The 20,629-nt window shown below is 44.3% G+C and overlaps 1 protein-coding gene across 3 annotated transcripts; it reads left to right on the top strand.

The window, feature by feature from the left end:
* Nucleotides 1-6,580: 6,580 nt before the first annotated feature.
* Nucleotides 6,581-19,306, top strand: LOC117190182. Of its 3 annotated transcripts, none has more exons than XM_033395244.1 (4): nt 6,581-6,612; nt 6,677-7,059; nt 10,912-13,354; nt 17,206-18,004. In XM_033395244.1, exon 3 carries the CDS (start codon nt 11,286-11,288, stop codon nt 12,714-12,716), a length of 1,431 nt encoding a protein of 476 aa, XP_033251135.1. In that variant the 5' UTR covers nt 6,581-6,612; nt 6,677-7,059; nt 10,912-11,285; the 3' UTR covers nt 12,717-13,354; nt 17,206-18,004. The 3 variants fall into 3 exon arrangements, with proteins under 3 accessions (XP_033251135.1, XP_033251136.1, XP_033251137.1); XM_033395245.1 differs by lacking the exon at nt 6,581-6,612 and adding an exon at nt 19,266-19,306 and having other exon boundaries at nt 6,643-7,059; nt 17,206-19,205; XM_033395246.1 differs by lacking the exon at nt 6,581-6,612 and having other exon boundaries at nt 6,643-7,059; nt 10,912-12,911; nt 12,972-13,354; nt 17,206-19,279.
* Nucleotides 19,307-20,629: the final 1,323 nt, after the last annotated feature.

Raw genomic sequence — 20,629 nt, 5'->3', positions numbered from 1 at the left:
TGATATGGAGCACCAAAGCAATGCATGTGGGCTTGCCTACGCAGGCCTACATCTGGATACCTTCTATGACTCCGTCGATAAACTCCTCGTCGTCAATGACTATGCGGGATGCCAGCGCCACTTTGGCGTTGAAGTACATTGAGAACTCCTCGTCACGTCCCCATGAACGGGACTCGAACTTGCGGCGGAGCAACAGCTTGCTTTCCTTGGGATGGAAAGTGTCTTCCATGACGTTCAACAACTGATCGATTGGCAACGACAGCCACACCAATGCTTTGTCCTTAAGCTTCGACATTAGCAGCATTAGTAGCTTCTCATCCTTCAATTTATTCACTTTTGCGATGGCCTTAAACTGCGCGATCCAAGTTGTGACATCATCGCTGTTTCCAGAAATGTTGCCATGATATGTTGGCAGCATGTCTTTGGTGGCATTTAGCAACATGACGCCAGCGTCATTGCTGGCGGCTGGTGTTGTGTTCTCTACTATCCCTTCCTTCTCCCTCTCGCTCTGCAGCTTCAGCAGCTCGATTTGCAATTTTAATATTTCAACCTCTGCTCGATATTCGCCGTGGTTGTTGTTGTGCCCAGGCGCTTGCGGTGCTATTTCGTTCTTCTCTTTGCGTTCGACGGAAAGTTGAGGAAGAGGAAGTTGAGGTTGAGGGTGGCACACTGGAAAGATTTGTAAGAGATATGGGGGCCTATTCTTCTTCTTAGCCTTAAACTCCTTCACCACCAAATGCTCCGGCCAAAATTTGGCGGAGCAAATGGCGTCAAATTGAGTTGGGGAGATGCTTATCTTAAACGAGGCTATCTCCCTGGCATAAGAGAAGTTGAATTTCTCCACCTTTAAACCCACGGCTTTTATTTTGCTTTGAATAAAAGCAATTACATCATTAGATGTGAGGTCAGGGGCCAGCCGTGAGACAAAAACTTGTCCTTTTGGTGGGACTCCCACCAGTGGTTTGGGCACCACAGGCCTAGTACAATGTGGCAATATCCGGAGGTCCGGAACGTCTATTTACTGGTGGGATCGGGATGGACGGGACAACTAGTGAGCTTGCGGACACTACGGACACGGACGCTGCAGACGTACTTGGCTGCACATTCTCCGAAGCGATGAATTCGGCAACCGAATCTGCATCGCCAGCAGCTGTCGTTGCCCTTGGGGTGGCAAACGAAATCAGCTGCTGTACACTTTGAGTGGTCGGAGTCATATTTTCGGCAACGAGCGGCTGAGCGACTATTGGCTTTTGCAGATCCCGCGGAGTGACCTTTTTGCGCCTCGGAGACTCATTCAGCAGTTTTAAACCGCTAAACTGAGCCTCCATGGCTAGAAGCCGATCGTATTGGTTTTTAAAACCAACTGTCAGCTCCTTAAAGCCACTCCGCGTCTGCCTCATAAAAGCCTCGCAACTGTAGTGCAAACCATTACGCTTTGAAATGGCATCACTCACAAGGCCAGAAAATCCAGCGCATTTTGCGTGCACTACGCTGTCGCAGAGCCAGCAGGCGATAATCGGCTGATCATGGGTGATCTGCTTATTGCTTCTGCTTCATGCCTTAGGTCCCTCATTGACACGGTGTCAGCCATCTATTCCTCTCTGCAGTCCCTAGGAAGTGAAAAAGACATAAATAGCGCGATGCTAATTCACATAGCGCTGTCTAAAGTAGATCCCACAACGAAGTCTCGGTTCGAAGAGCAACTGGATTACGATAAACTACCGTCTTGGTCCGAGTGCGCAGCCCAGCTGAATCGGCGCTATCAGCATCTAGCTGCCGAAGAGTCAACACGGAATAAGGGAAAAACTAAACAAGAGAGAAGTAAAGGATCCACTAAATCGTCATTTTCATGTGCAAAGAAGGATAGGCGAGCTGATTCGAAATGTAGCTATTGCCACGCGGGGAATCATACCATAAGCATTTGTGAATCGTTTAGTGCTCTTCCTGTTCTTCAACGGTTCGATAATACCAAGCAACTCCGACTGTGCATAAATTGTTTGAAGCCAGGTCATACAGTGACGAGGTGCAAGACAGCAAAATGTTGTATCCGGCCATCGGCCAAGTGCGGTCTTCCGGGTTCATCAACCGCGGAAAGATGACACCACGAAAGTCTGCGACGGTCACCAAGAACGGCAAAGTGCATCCCGACGCGGAAGTGCACTTTCAAACCCGCGGACCCAGCAATACGGGCCTATAAAAAGACGACGACGAGAACCAAGAAGGGACTTGCGCAGAAACTTGGTTCGGAGTACAGACGTTGTACCAGGAACCTACGGGAAACACCGGCAACCAATCAAACTAAGTAATTTAAAGTGCCAAGATTTATAATAAAGTGTCAAATTATCAGAGTAACACCCACCGTAACTTCATTCCAACTAGCCGAGGCACCGACACTACCCCACCCCGAGTCCACGCACGCCGTTTCGTATACACGACGAGCGACGCCCACTCTAGCCCCGATCCACCACTCTACTACAGGCCGCCCCGAAGCCGCCCTTAAGGTTCCATCCATTTCAACAAATTTCTTGTGGATTAACCCCTGGACGTGACTGAGCTTACCTCAGCCTGAAATAGGTCCATCACAAGTGGCGCCCGAGCAGGGACCCAAGGGAACGTCAGCGAGGGTTTGTGGAATAAACAGCCGGTGTTTTCCTAACTAAATTCTAATTAAACTTCCTAACCAGACAACAATCTGGAAACCTATTCTATTACGCGAGTGCATGCCTTTTGATTTGTGTTAAAACATTATTTAACTTTTTATTTTTCGGCGTCGGCTTATGCTTGTGCTTGTGTTTGTGTTGTTGCAGTGAGTGAGTACGCATTACATTGCATTGCAGTCCTCTCTCGTCTGGTAGCTTTTGTTGTTTTATCACTCTCTCGCTATCATCTCAACTTCAATAACTGTTCTTTCTTTCTCGCTCTTTAAACTTTCTGAGCAATAGCGCTCTCTGCTTAGTAGCTCTCGCTATAACCGCTCTCCACTCTGCTCTCTTTTTTTACCAATTCCGCTTTGAGCGTTGTCTGGCACATTGGTCTGATACCAATTTGTTTTGCAAATAATAGTAAATAAATAATAATAAAATGGAATACGCTGTGGTCTGTGCCAAAAAAACCTGTAAGAAGCAGATCACCCACGATCAGCCGAATGTCCCCTGCTGGCTCTGCGACAGCGTAGTGCACGCAAAATGCGCTGGATTTTCTGGCCTCGTGAGTGATGCTATAGCCAAACGTAATGGCTTGCATTACAGTTGCGAGGCATGCCGTGCGGTGGAGAAAGACATGGTATCCTTCATGAGAGAAGGCTCAGTTTAGCGGTTTAAAACTGCTGAATGAGTCTCCGAGGCGCAAAAAGGTCACTCCGCGGGATCTGCAAGTGCCAACCGTCACTCAGCCGTGCGCCGCCGAAAAACTGACTCCGACCACTCCAAGTGTGCAGCAGTTGATCTCGTTTGCCACTCCAAAGGCAACGACAGCTGCTGGCGATGCAGATTCGGTAGCCGAATTCGTCGCCTCGGAGAATGTGCAGCCAAGTACGTCTGCAGCGTCCGTGTCCGTGGTGTCCGCAAGTTCGCTAGCTGTCCCGTCTATCCCGATCCCACCAGTAAATAGACGTTCCGGACCTCCGGATATTGCCACCACAGTTACTAGACCTGTGGTGACTAAACCACTGGTGGGAGTCCCACCAAAAGGACAAGTTTTTGTCTCACGGCTGGCCCCTGACCTCACATCTAATGATGTAATTGCTTTTATTATTAAATTATTTATTAAATTTATTTATTTATTTATTCAAAGCAAAATAAAAGCCGTGGGTTTAAAGGTGGAGAAATTCAACTTCTCTTATGCCAGGGAGATAGCCTCGTTTAAGATAAGCATCTCCCCAACTCAATTTGACGCCATTTGCTCCGCCAAATTTTGGCCGGAGCATTTGGTGGTGAAGGAGTTTAAGGCTAAGAAGAAGAATAGGCCCCCCATATCCCTTCCAAATCTTTCCAGTGTGCCACCCTCAACCTCAACTTCCTCTTCCTCAACTTCCCGTCTTGCTTCCACCTTTCCAAAAAACTAACTTCTCTTTTAGTAACCTATCAGAATGTAAGAGGCTTACGTAGTAAGCTCAGCATTCTTTTCCGGGATAGTGTTGCATTTGCTTCCCACGTTATTGTGTTTACTGAAACCTGGTTAAAGCCGAACATTCTTAGTTCCGAGGTTTTGGCAGGTCGGTACACAACTTTTAGAAAGGACCGTTCGTCTCGACGTGCAGGGGGGGTTCTAATTGCAGTGGACTCTTACTTCACGTCGGAACACTTTACAGTCCAAGTTCAACAGGAACTGGAATTCCTGTGTGTAAAACTGATTCTTCCCGCTTTCGCTATATTCATTCCTTGCTCGTATATCCCACCTTCTCCGGATATTTCAATTTATGAGCAGCACTTGTCCGCTTTAACCGCTGTTTCTCCCTCGCTATCTGATAAAGATCGTATGATAGTTCTTGGAGACTTCAACTTGCCAGGAACTGTTTGGTCTTCGGTAAAAGAGTCTAGTATCCTAGTGCCCATGTCACGACATGACTTTGTTGACGGCTTGCTTGACCTATCCCAGTCTCAAGTCACCCATGTGAAAAATTCCTTGGGTCGATTGCTTGATCTGTGCTTTGTATCGGATCCGACCATAGTGTTGTTAACCCGAGCCCTTCCGCTCACTATACCTGAAGACGCCTACCACCCTACTTTTGAGGTGTAGCTAGATATAGGACCAACTGTATTGGATCGGTCGAGTAGATTACCTGAACGTGTCCGCTGCTTTCGTAAAGCCGAGTTTTCAAAGCTAAATAACCTCATTAGGGATTTTGATTGGTCCGCTTTGTACTTGTGCACTGATATCATAAAAGGCACAAACATTTTTTACAATGCTCTTGGCACATTTTTCGATTCTTGTGTCCCGCTTTCTTGTCCGACTAGATCTGGAAAACCCCCTTGGTTTACCAAAGAGTTATCCAGTCTAAAAAACTTAAAATCAAGACTTTATAAAAAATTTCAAGAAGTGGGTTCTCCTACTTCTCACTCTCGCTATGTATTAGCTCGGTCAAACTTTTCAGTTCTTAATGCTCAATGTTATAAGAACTACCTATCTCGATGCAGGATACGTTTTTCTCAGGACCCTAAACAGTTTTACAGCTTCGTAAACAGTAAGCGTAGAACGTCCGCACACCCATCCTCGCTATCATTTTGTAATACGCCGGCAAATAATGATCAGGCATTTGCCGATCTTTTTGCCCAATTCTTCCAAACCACCTATTCTGAGGAAAGCTACTCTGGTCATCCGTACCCATACGGTTTACCGAGGTCGAACGGCATTTTCAGTCCCTTGTTAAATGAATGTTCCCTACTTCATGATCTTCGACTAGTTAAGCCGGTGTTTTCACCGGGTCCAGACGGGGTTCCAGGTTGTGTACTCAGGTACTGCGCCGAGGCTCTGTGTGGACCTTTGCTTAAACTATTCACCCTATCCATTGATTCTTCTTGCTTCCCCCCGATCTGGAAGGAATCGTTTATAATTCCTCTCCATAAAAAAGGTAGCAAGTCTGATGCAAAAAATTATAGAGGTATAGCAAAGTTATCCACTATTCCTAAAATGTTTGAGAAGGTTTTAACTCCGCACTTGCAACATCTCTGCAAGTCACTTATATCTCCAACTCAGCATGGATTTATAATGCGGCGATCAACCACCACGAACTTGTTAGAGTTTACCTCTTTCATTATTAAAGGCTTTCAAGGTAACTTACAGACGGATGTTATTTACACCGACTTTAGTAAAGCATTCGACTCTGTAAACCATTCCCTTTTAGCGCATAAACTTGACCTTTTAGGGTTTCCGCCCAACCTCCTGAGATGGATTTCTAGCTATCTTTGTTCTAGGTCTCAAAGAGTCCTCTTCAAAAACTCCCTCGCTTTACCAGTAAAGGTTTCTTCGGGAGTACCACAGGGCAGCCATCTAGGCCCCTTACTCTTCACACTCTTAATTAATGACTTGCCTTCTCGAGTACTTATGTATGCGGATGATGTTAAACTCTGTGTCCAGTACAAGGACATCTCATTTCATTCTCGCTTGCAATCCGAACTCAATAACTTTCAGTCATGGTGTTGTGCAAACCTGTTACACCTTAATGCCTCGAAATGCAAAGCTATGACATTTCATCGTTCTAGCCCTTTGTTGGCTCCCTATACCCTATTTGGTGGTTCTCTTGAGAGAATTACCCTGGTGGATGATCTGGGTGTTATGTTGGACCCAAGTTAAAATTTTCCGGACACATTTCTACCATGGTAAATAAGGCCATGGGCGTGCTTGGGTTTATAAAGAGGTGGTCAAAGGAATTTGACGACCCCTATATAACAAAGACTCTCTATACCTCGCTTGTTCGTCCGATCTTAGAATACGGCTCCTGTGTATGGTGCCTGTTGTCGAGAAAAATAAGCTTATATATACTTAGTTTTAAGCAAGGGCACAGATACCCTACATAAAGAAAAAAGAGAGAAGAAAAATGGCCACACTATGAAAAGACAAGAAGGTCACATTAGTTTGGGAAGTCAAAGAAAGAGCGGGGAGAAAAGACGAAGCGTGCGTAGATATATTACCTACATATGTATAAGAATAAAATGTATTAACCTCCTTTTGCAAATAGGAAATAAAACGCAACCAACGCCTTAGTACCTATGAAGATAAGCGATTGTGTTTTATCCGCAATTCTCACGTTCCTGGACTCAACATCTTTTATTTCGCTTCCTGGAAGCCAATGACGCTAGAGTTCTTGGAGTTTGTAGAGACGGTCGGAGAAGGTCATCTCGCTCGTGGGTGGATAAGAAACATTGCAGAACACGGAGGCCAACGTGGGTGCGCACGTCAGGCAGCTGAAAAAAGCGCACATTTCTATGTATGTATGCGAGATCGTGCACATACTGCCATCTCGCTCTAACCAACGAAGTTCTTGCGGGCCAGCAACTAGAGGCTTGAGTGCGCAGTTGGCTGATGAAATAGAGTGAAAATTTCTGGATTGTGGTTTGTTTGGTAAGTGCCAATTTGATTGTTGATTTGGGGAAAGGTTAGTCTGCGGGTGATGATTACCAAAGCAATGAGCAAATTAAGGGCAACGGATGAAATGGACGAGGACAACGTTGAGATGGGAAAAGTGGAAAGAGAATCCCCGCAAGGTGAAGCCTCAAATATGGAGGGGGCCGGGGCCGGCACATCAAAAGAAGCCCAATCACATAGCGTTGTTAACTTTATGATGGAGATGTGGCGCCAAATGCAAGAAAGTCAGCGGGCCAATGCAATGCAAATGCAGCAGTTCCAAATGGAAGTTCTGCGGATGAATCAAATAATAATGGAAAAAACTAATATACTTCTGCGATCCCTTGGTATTAGTGGAAGGACAACTGGCGAGCCAGGACCACAATCAACCACGGCTGAGCCCTCAGTGATATCAGACGCAGTCTCATCACCAAGGCAACCGGTTCCTTCTCAGGAAACGCAAAGAAAATTGTACGATCTACCGGAGTTTAATGGTGCTCCCGAAGAGTGGCCAATGTTCAACGAAGTTTTCACTATGACCACTGCAGAGTACGGATACAGTAACCGGCAAAATTTGTTACACCTCCAAAAGGCAATAAAGGGCAAGGCTAGGGAGACCGTTGAATGTTTGCTTATTCACAGTTCTAACGTTTCAAATATTTTAGAGACCCTTAAACAAAATTTTGGTAGACCGGAGAAACTCGTAAAAAGCCAGATTAGTTGCGTTAGAGAATTTCCGAGCATTCGCGAAGGGAGATTGGAACAATTAGTAGAGTTCAAAATGAAGGTACAAAACTTGGCTTCTTTCTTAGAAGCAGCTAACGCACATCAGCAGTTAAAAAACCCAACATTAATGGAGGAGTTAATCTTAAAGTTGCCAGTGCAACAGAGACTGGAGTGGGCACGCCATTCCAAGCAACTAGGAGATGAAAAATCGATCAGTCATTTAAGTCTATGGCTTCAGGGATTGGCCGAAGAAGTGCAAGACGCAGGATTGGTTGACGATCAGGCGACGTTCAAGCCAAAGAAGGAAAAGTCGAGACTATTCCATGCAAACGACATCGGACTTGTAACCATGAAGGCGTGCTCCGCATGCAATGGGAAACACGACTTCTAAAACTGTAACTCATTTGCCCAGTTAGAACTTGAAAAAAAATGGCAGCATGTAAGGGAAAGAAAATTATGCTTCAATTGCCTAAAGTACGGCCATCGTAGTCAAAAATGTAGACGACATCACCAATGTGGACTTGATGGATGTGCCAAACGCATTCACCGTTTGCTCCATGCAGAATCAGTTAATCAACCAGGCGAGGAAGTAAAGTTCACAGGAACAGCAACGCATGAGGCTAGCTCAATGATTTTGTTTAAGATATTGCCTGTTAATCTTCATGCTAAAAATAAAATAGTGAGGTGCCACGCCTTTTTGGATGAAGGTTCTGGAGTAACCCTTATAAATGAAAGCCTGGCAGACGAGCTAGGATTACATGGGCCCAAAAAAAGTCTGACATTGCAATGGTTTGGAGAAAAGACATCAACGGAATTGGTCAGCCGATTTTATATTGGAATATCTGATGAACGTGGAGGCAAGGTCTATGCACTAAACGGAGTAAGGACTATTAAGGATTTACGGCTGCCGAAGCAATCCGTAAACATGTCTGAGCTAAGTTCGCAATACCCACACATAAAGAGTATTTCTGTGAAAGGCTATAGAAATACTGATCGGACTAGATAACCTACATTTGATAGCTCCAAAGCAAATGAGATCTATGGGATACGTTGGGCCAGCCATTGCGTTAACCAATCTGGGATGGGTTGCGTATGGAAAATGTCGCGAAGAATCAGGACCCATGAGTAATGTAAAGGCCGTACATCTGGTTAAACACAATGACGAGCACATTGAACAGTTGGTGCGAGACTACATCACGAATTCGGAAATGGATGTGCGGATTGTGAAAAACCACGTAGAAGGTCGAGAAACTGAGAGATCGAACCGATTGCTATTAACCACGACAAGACGTATTGGTGACCGTTTTGAAACGGGATTACTATGGAAAGTGGATGACGTCGTCTTGCCTGACAGCAAGAAAATGGCAATAAAGAGACAATTGTCTTTGGAAAGAAAATTTATACATGATCCAGAGTACTACAAAAAATACTGCGACCTGATGGAAGCATACGAAGAAAAGTCATACATTCGGCATATCACAAGCAATGAACTGGAAGTGGACAAGAAAAAAGAATGGTTCCTGCCTCATTTTGGGGTCTTATTTATTTTTTATTTATTTATTAAATTAACAAATTATCTGTTAATAATGGTACTTCGTTACTAAAGGCGGAAAAGGATAAGTTAAAAGTTAGCTAAATTTAAATGATTATAAATATTGCATGCAATTAGTTTAAGAGACAGTTCAGGGGATAGGGTTTGACAGAGGGAGTTATAATTATGGCATAAAACCCTAAAAGGTTCATGATCAGCATAATTAGACCTACATATGGGTAGACGGATAGGCCTAAAAGTACGGGTAGGTCTGGATGGAACGGCCAAGTCAATCTGACCCAAGAGAGTTTGGGAGTCAACAGTCCCAAGAAGGAGCTTGTGCACGAACATTACGCCATTGCATATTCTGCGATGGTGCAACGACGGCAGGTCAATAAGATTTAGCCTAGACCGGTAGGGTGGCAAGATTCTACCCGAGTCCCAGTTAAAGTTCCGAAGGGCAAAAATTAAAAATTGCTTTTGCACGGATTCAATAACAGCCTGCTGCTCTTTATACTGCGGGCTCCACACACAAGAACAATACTCCAATATAGGACGTACTAACGAGATGTACAATTGTTTCGTAACGTACGGGTCGTCAAACTCCTTGGACCAACGCTTGATGAACGCTAAAACACCCTTAGCTTTATTTACAGTTGCAGCTATATGGGTGTTGAAACACATCTTATGATCAAAAAGGACTCCGAGGTCATTTGAACTCGAAATTCGCTCAAGGACATGATTTCCTAGAACATATGAGACAAAATGAGGAGCGCGACGGTAAAATGTCATAAGTTTGCATTTGGAAAGGTTCAGAAAAAGAAGATTAGTTGAACACCACAATAGTAGTTCACTTCGATCAAGTTGAAGGCGTGTGTGCAAATACCAATCAGAGTAAGAAAGACAGATTTTGACTTAAATCCTAACAAGCCCGGCAAGTTGAGAATTTTTTTTCGACGCGGCTGCAGAAGTCGATGGAGTGTCGTTAAACTCCATGCTCATTACTGGCCCCGACGGGTATCAATCCCTAACGGACATTCTTATGAGGTTCAGACAGAAACCGATTGGAGTCTGTGCTGACATAGCAGAAATGTTCCACCAAGTCATAATACGAAAGGAGGATCGATGTGCCCAACGCATACTATGGAGGAAGAATCCAGGCGACGAGATGAAGGAGTATGAAATGCAGGTCATGACCTTTGGAGCCAAATGTTCACCGGCCTCTGCTCAATATGTGAAAAATAGAAACGCACTTGAATTTAAAGAATCGTATCCAGATGCGGTGAATGCCATTATTAAAAACCATTATGTGGACGATTTGGTGCATTGTTTTTCATTCGAAGAATCGGCTGTGAGAGTCGTGAAGGAGATAGTTGACATTCACAAAAAGGGAGGATTCGAACTGAGAAAGTTTGTGTCCAATTCGAAATTCTTCAAGGTTTTTGGTAACGAACAAGTAGCTGATCATATAACTCTTGATAGGGATGAATCTTCGCATTATCATAAGGTCCTGGGAATGTACTGGTGTACACGCAGCGACGAATTTGGGTTCTCACTTTCGTTTAACAAAATTGACGCTTCAATCTTTTCAGAATCAAGAATACCGTCTAAGCGAGAAGTATTGCGAGTGGTTATGTCTGTGTTTGACCCATTTGGAATTCTAGCCGAATATTCCCTGATCGCTAAACTGCTTCTGCAGTCAATATGGCAAAAGCGAACAGAGTGGGACCAGCCAATTGAGGGCGACGATATAAAGCAATGGAAATGTTGGTTGCGCAGCCTAAGCCAAGCATGCAAGATAAGGATACCCCGATGTTACGCTGAAGAGTTCTTTGGGGAACCAATTGAACTACACATATTTTGCGATGCGAGTGAGTCAGCTTATGCAGCAGTTGGATACTGGCGCATACGTACGAAATCTGGATGGAAGTCCGCATTTATAATGGGAAAGACCAAGTGAGCCCCAATGAAACTATCGACCATACCCAGGCTCGAGCTACAGGCGGCAGTGCTAGGAACTCGTCTCAGGAAATGTATTCTTGAGGGTCACGACGTCAACCCCAAATGTGTCCACATGTGGTCCGACTCCAAAACTGTCTTAGCATGGATTAAATCAGATCACAGAAAATATAAGCCATATGTAGAACACAGAATTGACGAGATACTTGAAGCCACAAGGTTGGAAGATTGGCATTGGGTGCCTACTAAGGATAACCCGGCAGACTTTGGCACCAAACTCAGATCTGGAACTCGAGAAACCTCCTGGTTGAGAGGCCCTCAATTCCTTCAAGAGGACGCAAGTCAATGGAATCTAGGAACTTCAGACGTTGGTGACACGGAACTGGAACTAAGAAGCAAGTTTACGTTATCAATCAATGAGATGTCTTCAGATGGATCTGTCAATATCGTATTCAGGGAGTTGCTGGAAAGGTTCTCTTCATTTACAAGGCTGATGCGAGTTGTCGCTTGGGTCTACAGGATGTGTTATCGTAAGATCAAACGAAAAGTCTACCTTGATGTAGCTGAAATTGAAGAAGCTATACTCATAGTGATCCGCAATGTACAGGATGTTGCATTTCATGATAAGCGGGTGGCGCTATTGACTGGACAGTCCATCGAAAAGAACAGCAAGCTGTGGAAGTTTTCTCCGATCATAGACGGAAGAGGAGTGATCCGCATGAATGGGCGTATTAATAACGCATGTTCGGTTGGAGAAGAAACCAGGCGTCCAATATTAATGCCCCAAGGGCATCACGTTACAAAATTGATCGTGCGACATTATCACGAGCTATGGAAACACCAGAATGAAAACACAATTATAGCAGAAATACGCAGAAAGTACTACATACCACACTGCCGACAGGAGGTTCGCCGTGCAGCTAGAAATTGTATGACTTGTAAAATCCAGAGAGCTTCACCAAAAATGCCATTAATGGGACAACTTCCTAAGGACAGACTATACATAGTAAATTCCAGACCGCTTACACACATTGCTCTGGATAACCCCACAGACGATCCGATAACCCCTAATCACTTTCTTCTAGGTTCTCCCAATTCTAGCCAGACACCACATCCACAAGAGGAGATGTACCAGCCAACTCGAAAGGAATGGCGCATCGCTCAGCAGATCTCACACTCATTTTGGAACAAGTGGCTCAATGAGTACCTACCAGACCTATGCAGACGGACAAAGTGGCATCACCCAGTGCCACCACTCGCTGAAATGGACATTGTTCTTATCTGTGATAAGAACCTTCATCGATCTCAATGGAAAAAGGGAGTTATTCTAGCAGTCACGCCTGGACGCGACGGACAGGTTCGCTCAGCCACTGTAAAGACGACGGCTGGAGTTCTACACCGCCCAACCTGTAAGCTGGCAAAGCTAGACATATTGTGAATCACGAGCGTGCTTGATTCACGGTGGTGGGGATGTTGTCGAGAAAAATTAGCTTATATATACTTAGTTTTAAGCAAAGGCACAGATACCCTACATAAAGAAAGAAGAGAGAAGAAAAATGCCCACACTATGAAAAGACAAGAAGGTCACATTAGTTTGGGAAGTCAAAGAAAGAGCGGGGAGAAAAGACGAAGCGTGCGTAGATATATTACCTACATATAAGAATAAAATGTATTAACCTCCTTTTGCAAATAGGAAATAAAACGCAACCAACGCCTAAGTACCTATGAAGATAAGCGATTGTGTTTTATCCGCAATTCTCACGTTCCTGGACTCAACATCTTTTATTTCGCTTCCTGGAAGCCAATGACGCTAGAGTTCTTGGAGTTTGTAGAGACGGTCGGAGAAGGTCATCTCGCTCGTGGGTGGATAAGAAACATTGCAGAACACGGAGGCCAACGTGGGTGCGCACGTCAGGCAGCTGAAAAAAGCGCACATTTCTATGTATGTATGCGAGATCGTGCACATACTGCCATCTCGCTCTAACCAACGAAGTTCTTGCGGGCCAGCAACTAGAGGCTTGAGTGCGCAGTTGGCTGATGAAATAGAGTGAAAATTTCTGGATTGTGGTTTGTTTGGTAAGTGCCAATTTGATTGTTGATTTGGGGAAAGGTTAGTCTGCGGGTGATGATTACCAAAGCAATGAGCAAATTAAGGGCAACGGATGAAATGGACGAGGACAACGTTGAGATGGGAAAAGTGGAAAGAGAATCCCCGCAAGGTGAAGCCTCAAATATGGAGGGGGCCGGGGCCGGCACATCAAAAGAAGCCCAATCACATAGCGTTGTTAACTTTATGATGGAGATGTGGCGCCAAATGCAAGAAAGTCAGCGGGCCAATGCAATGCAAATGCAGCAGTTCCAAATGGAAGTTCTGCGGATGAATCAAATTCAAATGGAAAAAACTAATATACTTCTGCGATCCCTTGGTATTAGTGGAAGGACAACTGGCGAGCCAGGACCACAATCAACCACGGCTGAGCCCTCAGTGATATCAGACGCAGTCTCATCACCAAGGCAACCGGTTCCTTCTCAGGAAACGCAAAGAAAATTGTACGATCTACCGGAGTTTAATGGTGCTCCCGAAGAGTGGCCAATGTTCAACGAAGTTTTCACTATGACCACTGCAGAGTACGGATACAGTGACCGGCAAAATTTGTTACACCTCCAAAAGGCAATAAAGGGCAAGGCTAGGGAGACCGTTGAATGTTTGCTTATTCACAGTTCTAACGTTTCAAATATTTTAGAGACCCTTAAACAAAATTTTGGTAGACCGGAGAAACTCGTAAAAAGCCAGATTAGTTGCGTTAGAGAATTTCCGAGCATTCGCGAAGGGAGATTGGAACAATTAGTAGAGTTCAAAATGAAGGTACAAAACTTGGCTTCTTTCTTAGAAGCAGCTAACGCACATCAGCAGTTAAAAAACCCAACATTAATGGAGGAGTTAATCTTAAAGTTGCCAGTGCAACAGAGACTGGAGTGGGCACGCCATTCCAAGCAACTAGGAGATGAAAAATCGATCAGTCATTTAAGTCTATGGCTTCAGGGATTGGCCGAAGAAGTGCAAGACGCAGGATTGGTTGACGATCAGGCGACGTTCAAGCCAAAGAAGGAAAAGTCGAGACTATTCCATGCAAACGACATCGGACTTGTAACCATGAAGGCGTGCTCCGCATGCAATGGGAAACACGACTTCTAAAACTGTAACTCATTTGCCCAGTTAGAACTTGAAAAAAAATGGCAGCATGTAAGGGAAAGAAAATTATGCTTCAATTGCCTAAAGTACGGCCATCGTAGTCAAAAATGTAGACGACATCACCAATGTGGACTTGATGGATGTGCCAAACGCATTCACCGTTTGCTCCATGCAGAATCAGTTAATCAACCAGGCGAGGAAGTAAAGTTCACAGGAACAGCAACGCATGAGGCTAGCTCAATGATTTTGTTTAAGATATTGCCTGTTAATCTTCATGCTAAAAATAAAATAGTGAGGTGCCACGCCTTTTTGGATGAAGGTTCTGGAGTAACCCTTATAAATGAAAGCCTGGCAGACGAGCTAGGATTACATGGGCCCAAAAAAAGTCTGACATTGCAATGGTTTGGAGAAAAGACATCAACGGAATTGGTCAGCCGATTTTATATTGGAATATCTGATGAACGTGGAGGCAAGGTCTATGCACTAAACGGAGTAAGGACTATTAAGGATTTACGGCTGCCGAAGCAATCCGTAAACATGTCTGAGCTAAGTTCGCAATACCCACACATAAAGAGTATTTCTGTGAAAGGCTATAGAAATACTGATCGGACTAGATAACCTACATTTGATAGCTCCAAAGCAAATGAGATCTATGGGATACGTTGGGCCAGCCATTGCGTTAACCAATCTGGGATGGTTTGCGTATGGAAAATGTCGCGAAGAATCAGGACCCATGAGTAATGTAAAGGCCGTACATCTGGTTAAACACAATGACGAGCACATTGAACAGTTGGTGCGAGACTACATCACGAATTCGGAAATGGATGTGCGGATTGTGAAAAACCACGTAGAAGGTCGAGAAACTGAGAGATCGAACCGATTGCTATTAACCACGACAAGACGTATTGGTGACCGTTTTGAAACGGGATTACTATGGAAAGTGGATGACGTCGTCTTGCCTGACAGCAAGAAAATGGCAATAAAGAGACAATTGTCTTTGGAAAGAAAATTTATACATGATCCAGAGTACTACAAAAAATACTGCGACCTGATGGAAGCATACGAAGAAAAGTCATACATTCGGCATATCACAAGCAATGAACTGGAAGTGGACAAGAAAAAAGAATGGTTCCTGCCTCATTTTGGGGTCTTATTTATTTTTTATTTATTTATTAAATTAACAAATTATCTGTTAATAATGGTACTTCGTTACTAAAGGCGGAAAAGGATAAGTTAAAAGTTAGCTAAATTTAAATGATTATAAATATTGCATGCAATTAGTTTAAGAGACAGTTCAGGGGATAGGGTTTGACAGAGGGAGTTATAATTATGGCATAAAACCCTAAAAGGTTCATGATCAGCATAATTAGACCTACATATGGGTAGACGGATAGGCCTAAAAGTACGGGTAGGTCTGGATGGAACGGCCAAGTCAATCTGACCCAAGAGAGTTTGGGAGTCAACAGTCCCAAGAAGGAGCTTGTGCACGAACATTACGCCATTGCATATTCTGCGATGGTGCAACGACGGCAGGTCAATAAGATTTAGCCTAGACCGGTAGGGTGGCAAGATTCTACCCGAGTCCCAGTTAAAGTTCCGAAGGGCAAAAATTAAAAATTGCTTTTGCACGGATTCAATAACAGCCTGCTGCTCTTTATACTGCGGGCTCCACACACAAGAACAATACTCCAATATAGGACGTACTAACGAGATGTACAATTGTTTCGTAACGTACGGGTCGTCAAACTCCTTGGACCAACGCTTGATGAACGCTAAAACACCCTTAGCTTTATTTACAGTTGCAGCTATATGGGTGTTGAAACACATCTTATGATCAAAAAGGACTCCGAGGTCATTTGAACTCGAAATTCGCTCAAGGACATGATTTCCTAGAACATATGAGACAAAATGAGGAGCGCGACGGTAAAATGTCATAAGTTTGCATTTGGAAAGGTTCAGAAAAAGAAGATTAGTTGAACACCACAATAGTAGTTCACTTCGATCAAGTTGAAGGCGTGTGTGCAAATACCAATCAGAGTAAGAAAGACAGATTTTGACTTAAATCCTAACAAGCCCGGCAAGTTGAGAATTGTTTTCGACGCGGCTGCAGAAGTCGATGGAGTGTCGTTAAACTCCATGCTCATTACTGGCCCCGACGGGTATCAATCCCTAACGGACATTCTTATGAGGTTCAGACAGAAACCGATTGGAGTCTGTGCTGACATAGCAGAAATGTTCCACCAAGTCATAATACGAAAGGAGGATCGATGTGCCCAACGCATACTATGGAGGAAGAATCCAGGCGACGAGATGAAGGAGTATGAAATGCAGGTCATGACCTTTGGAGCCAAATGTTCACCGGCCTCTGCTCAATATGTGAAAAATAGAAACGCACTTGAATTTAAAGAATCGTATCCAGATGCGGTGAATGCCATTATTAAAAACCATTATGTGGACGATTTGGTGCATTGTTTTTCATTCGAAGAATCGGCTGTGAGAGTCGTGAAGGAGATAGTTGACATTCACAAAAAGGGAGGATTCGAACTGAGAAAGTTTGTGTCCAATTCGAAATTCTTCAAGGTTTTTGGTAACGAACAAGTAGCTGAACCCATAACTCTTGATAGGGATGAATCTTCGCATTATCATAAGGTCCTGGGAATGTACTGGTGTACACGCAGCGACGAATTTGGGTTCTCACTTTCGTTTAACAAAATTGACGCTTCAATCTTTTCAGAATCAAGAATACCGTCTAAGCGAGAAGTATTGCGAGTGGTTATGTCTGTGTTTGACCCATTTGGAATTCTAGCCGAATATTCCCTGATCGCTAAACTGCTTCTGCAGTCAATATGGCAAAAGCGAACAGAGTGGGACCAGCCAATTGAGGGCGACGATATAAAGCAATGGAAATGTTGGTTGCGCAGCCTAAGCCAAGCATGCAAGATAAGGATACCCCGATGTTACGCTGAAGAGTTCTTTGGGGAACCAATTGAACTACACATATTTTGCGATGCGAGTGAGTCAGCTTATGCAGCAGTTGGATACTGGCGCATACGTACGAAATCTGGATGGAAGTCCGCATTTATAATGGGAAAGACCAAGTGAGCCCCAATGAAACTATCGACCATACCCAGGCTCGAGCTACAGGCGGCAGTGCTAGGAACTCGTCTCAGGAAATGTATTCTTGAGGGTCACGACGTCAACCCCAAATGTGTCCACATGTGGTCCGACTCCAAAACTGTCTTAGCATGGATTAAATCAGATCACAGAAAATATAAGCCATATGTAGGACACAGAATTGACGAGATACTTGAAGCCACAAGGTTGGAAGATTGGCATTGGGTGCCTACTAAGGATAACCCGGCAGACTTTGGCACCAAACTCAGATCTGGAACTCGAGAAACCTCCTGGTTGAGAGGCCCTCAATTCCTTCAAGAGGACGCAAGTCAATGGAATCTAGGAACTTCAGACGTTGGTGACACGGAACTGGAACTAAGAAGCAAGTTTACGTTATCAATCAATGAGATGTCTTCAGATGGATCTGTCAATATCGTATTCAGGGAGTTGCTGGAAAGGTTCTCTTCATTTACAAGGCTGATGCGAGTTGTCGCTTGGGTCTACAGGATGTGTTATCGTAAGATCAAACGAAAAGTCTACCTTGATGTAGCTGAAATTGAAGAAGCTATACTCATAGTGATCCGCAATGTACAGGATGTTGCATTTCATGATAAGCGGGTGGCGCTATTGACTGGACAGTCCATCGAAAAGAACAGCAAGCTGTGGAAGTTTTCTCCGATCATAGACGGAAGAGGAGTGATCCGCATGAATGGGCGTATTAATAACGCATGTTCGGTTGGAGAAGAAACCAGGCGTCCAATATTAATGCCCCAAGGGCATCACGTTACAAAATTGATCGTGCGACATTATCACGAGCTATGGAAACACCAGAATGAAAACACAATTATAGCAGAAATACGCAGAAAGTACTACATACCACACTGCCGACAGGAGGTTCGCCGTGCAGCTAGAAATTGTATGACTTGTAAAATCCAGAGAGCTTCACCAAAAATGCCATTAATGGGACAACTTCCTAAGGACAGACTATACATAGTAAATTCCAGACCGCTTACACACATTGCTCTGGATAACCCCACAGACGATCCGATAACCCCTAATCACTTTCTTCTAGGTTCTCCCAATTCTAGCCAGACACCACATCCACAAGAGGAGATGTACCAGCCAACTCGAAAGGAATGGCGCATCGCTCAGCAGATCTCACACTCATTTTGGAACAAGTGGCTCAATGAGTACCTACCAGACCTATGCAGACGGACAAAGTGGCATCACCCAGTGCCACCACTCGCTGAAATGGACATTGTTCTTATCTGTGATAAGAACCTTCATCGATCTCAATGGAAAAAGGGAGTTATTCTAGCAGTCACGCCTGGACGCGACGGACAGGTTCGCTCAGCCACTGTAAAGACGACGGCTGGAGTTCTACACCGCCCAACCTGTAAGCTGGCAAAGCTAGACATATTGTGAATCACGAGCGTGCTTGATTCACGGTGGTGGGGATGTTGTCGAGAAAAATTAGCTTATATATACTTAGTTTTAAGCAAAGGCACAGATACCCTACATAAAGAAAGAAGAGAGAAGAAAAATGCCCACACTATGAAAAGACAAGAAGGTCACATTAGTTTGGGAAGTCAAAGAAAGAGCGGGGAGAAAAGACGAAGCGTGCGTAGATATATTACCTACATATAAGAATAAAATGTATTAACCTCCTTTTGCAAATAGGAAATAAAACGCAACCAACGCCTAAGTACCTATGAAGATAAGCGATTGTGTTTTATCCGCAATTCTCACGTTCCTGGACTCAACATCTTTTATTTCGCTTCCTGGAAGCCAATGACGCTAGAGTTCTTGGAGTTTGTAGAGACGGTCGGAGAAGGTCATCTCGCTCGTGGGTGGATAAGAAACATTGCAGAACACGGAGGCCAACGTGGGTGCGCACGTCAGGCAGCTGAAAAAAGCGCACATTTCTATGTATGTATGCGAGATCGTGCACATACTGCCATCTCGCTCTAACCAACGAAGTTCTTGCGGGCCAGCAACTAGAGGCTTGAGTGCGCAGTTGGCTGATGAAATAGAGGGAAAATTTCTGGATTGTGGTTTGTTTGGTAAGTGCCAATTTGATTGTTGATTTGGGGAAAGGTTAGTCTGCGGGTGATGATTACCAAAGCAATGAGCAAATTAAGGGCAACGGATGAAATGGACGAGGACAACGTTGAGATGGGAAAAGTGGAAAGAGAATCCCCGCAAGGTGAAGCCTCAAATATGGAGGGGGCCGGGGCCGGCACATCAAAAGAAGCCCAATCACATAGCGTTGTTAACTTTATGATGGAGATGTGGCGCCAAATGCAAGAAAGTCAGCGGGCCAATGCAATGCAAATGCAGCAGTTCCAAATGGAAGTTCTGCGGATGAATCAAATTCAAATGGAAAAAACTAATATACTTCTGCGATCCCTTGGTATTAGTGGAAGGACAACTGGCGAGCCAGGACCACAATCAACCACGGCTGAGCCCTCAGTGATATCAGACGCAGTCTCATCACCAAGGCAACCGGTTCCTTCTCAGGAAACGCAAAGAAAATTGTACGATCTACCGGAGTTTAATGGTGCTCCCGAAGAGTGGCCAATGTTCAACGAAGTTTTCACTATGACCACTGCAGAGTACGGATACAGTGACCGGCAAAATTTGTTACACCTCCAAAAGGCAATAAAGGGCAAGGCTAGGGAGACCGTTGAATGTTTGCTTATTCACAGTTCTAACGTTTCAAATATTTTAGAGACCCTTAAACAAAATTTTGGTAGACCGGAGAAACTCGTAAAAAGCCAGATTAGTTGCGTTAGAGAATTTCCGAGCATTCGCGAAGGGAGATTGGAACAATTAGTAGAGTTCAAAAGTTGAAGGAGTTGAAGGTACAAAACTTGGCTTCTTTCTTAGAAGCAGCTAACGCACATAAGCAGTTAAAAAACCCAACATTAATGGAGGAGTTAATCTTAAAGTTGCCAGTGCAACAGAGACTGGAGTGGGCACGCCATTCCAAGCAACTAGGAGATGAAAAATCGATCAGTCATTTAAGTCTATGGCTTCAGGGA

The sequence above is a fragment of the Drosophila miranda genome, assembly GCF_003369915.1.
Source record: "Drosophila miranda strain MSH22 chromosome Y unlocalized genomic scaffold, D.miranda_PacBio2.1 Contig_Y1_pilon, whole genome shotgun sequence".
Lineage (NCBI taxonomy): Eukaryota > Metazoa > Arthropoda > Insecta > Diptera > Drosophilidae > Drosophila > Drosophila miranda.
This window is presented reverse-complemented; position numbering and strand designations above follow the sequence as displayed.

Bases quoted from the DNA above. Each gene is read 5' to 3' on its own strand.
- LOC117190182 (XM_033395245.1), top strand. From the start codon at position 11,286: ATGAAACTATCGACCATACCCAGGCTCGAGCTACAGGCGGCAGTGCTA.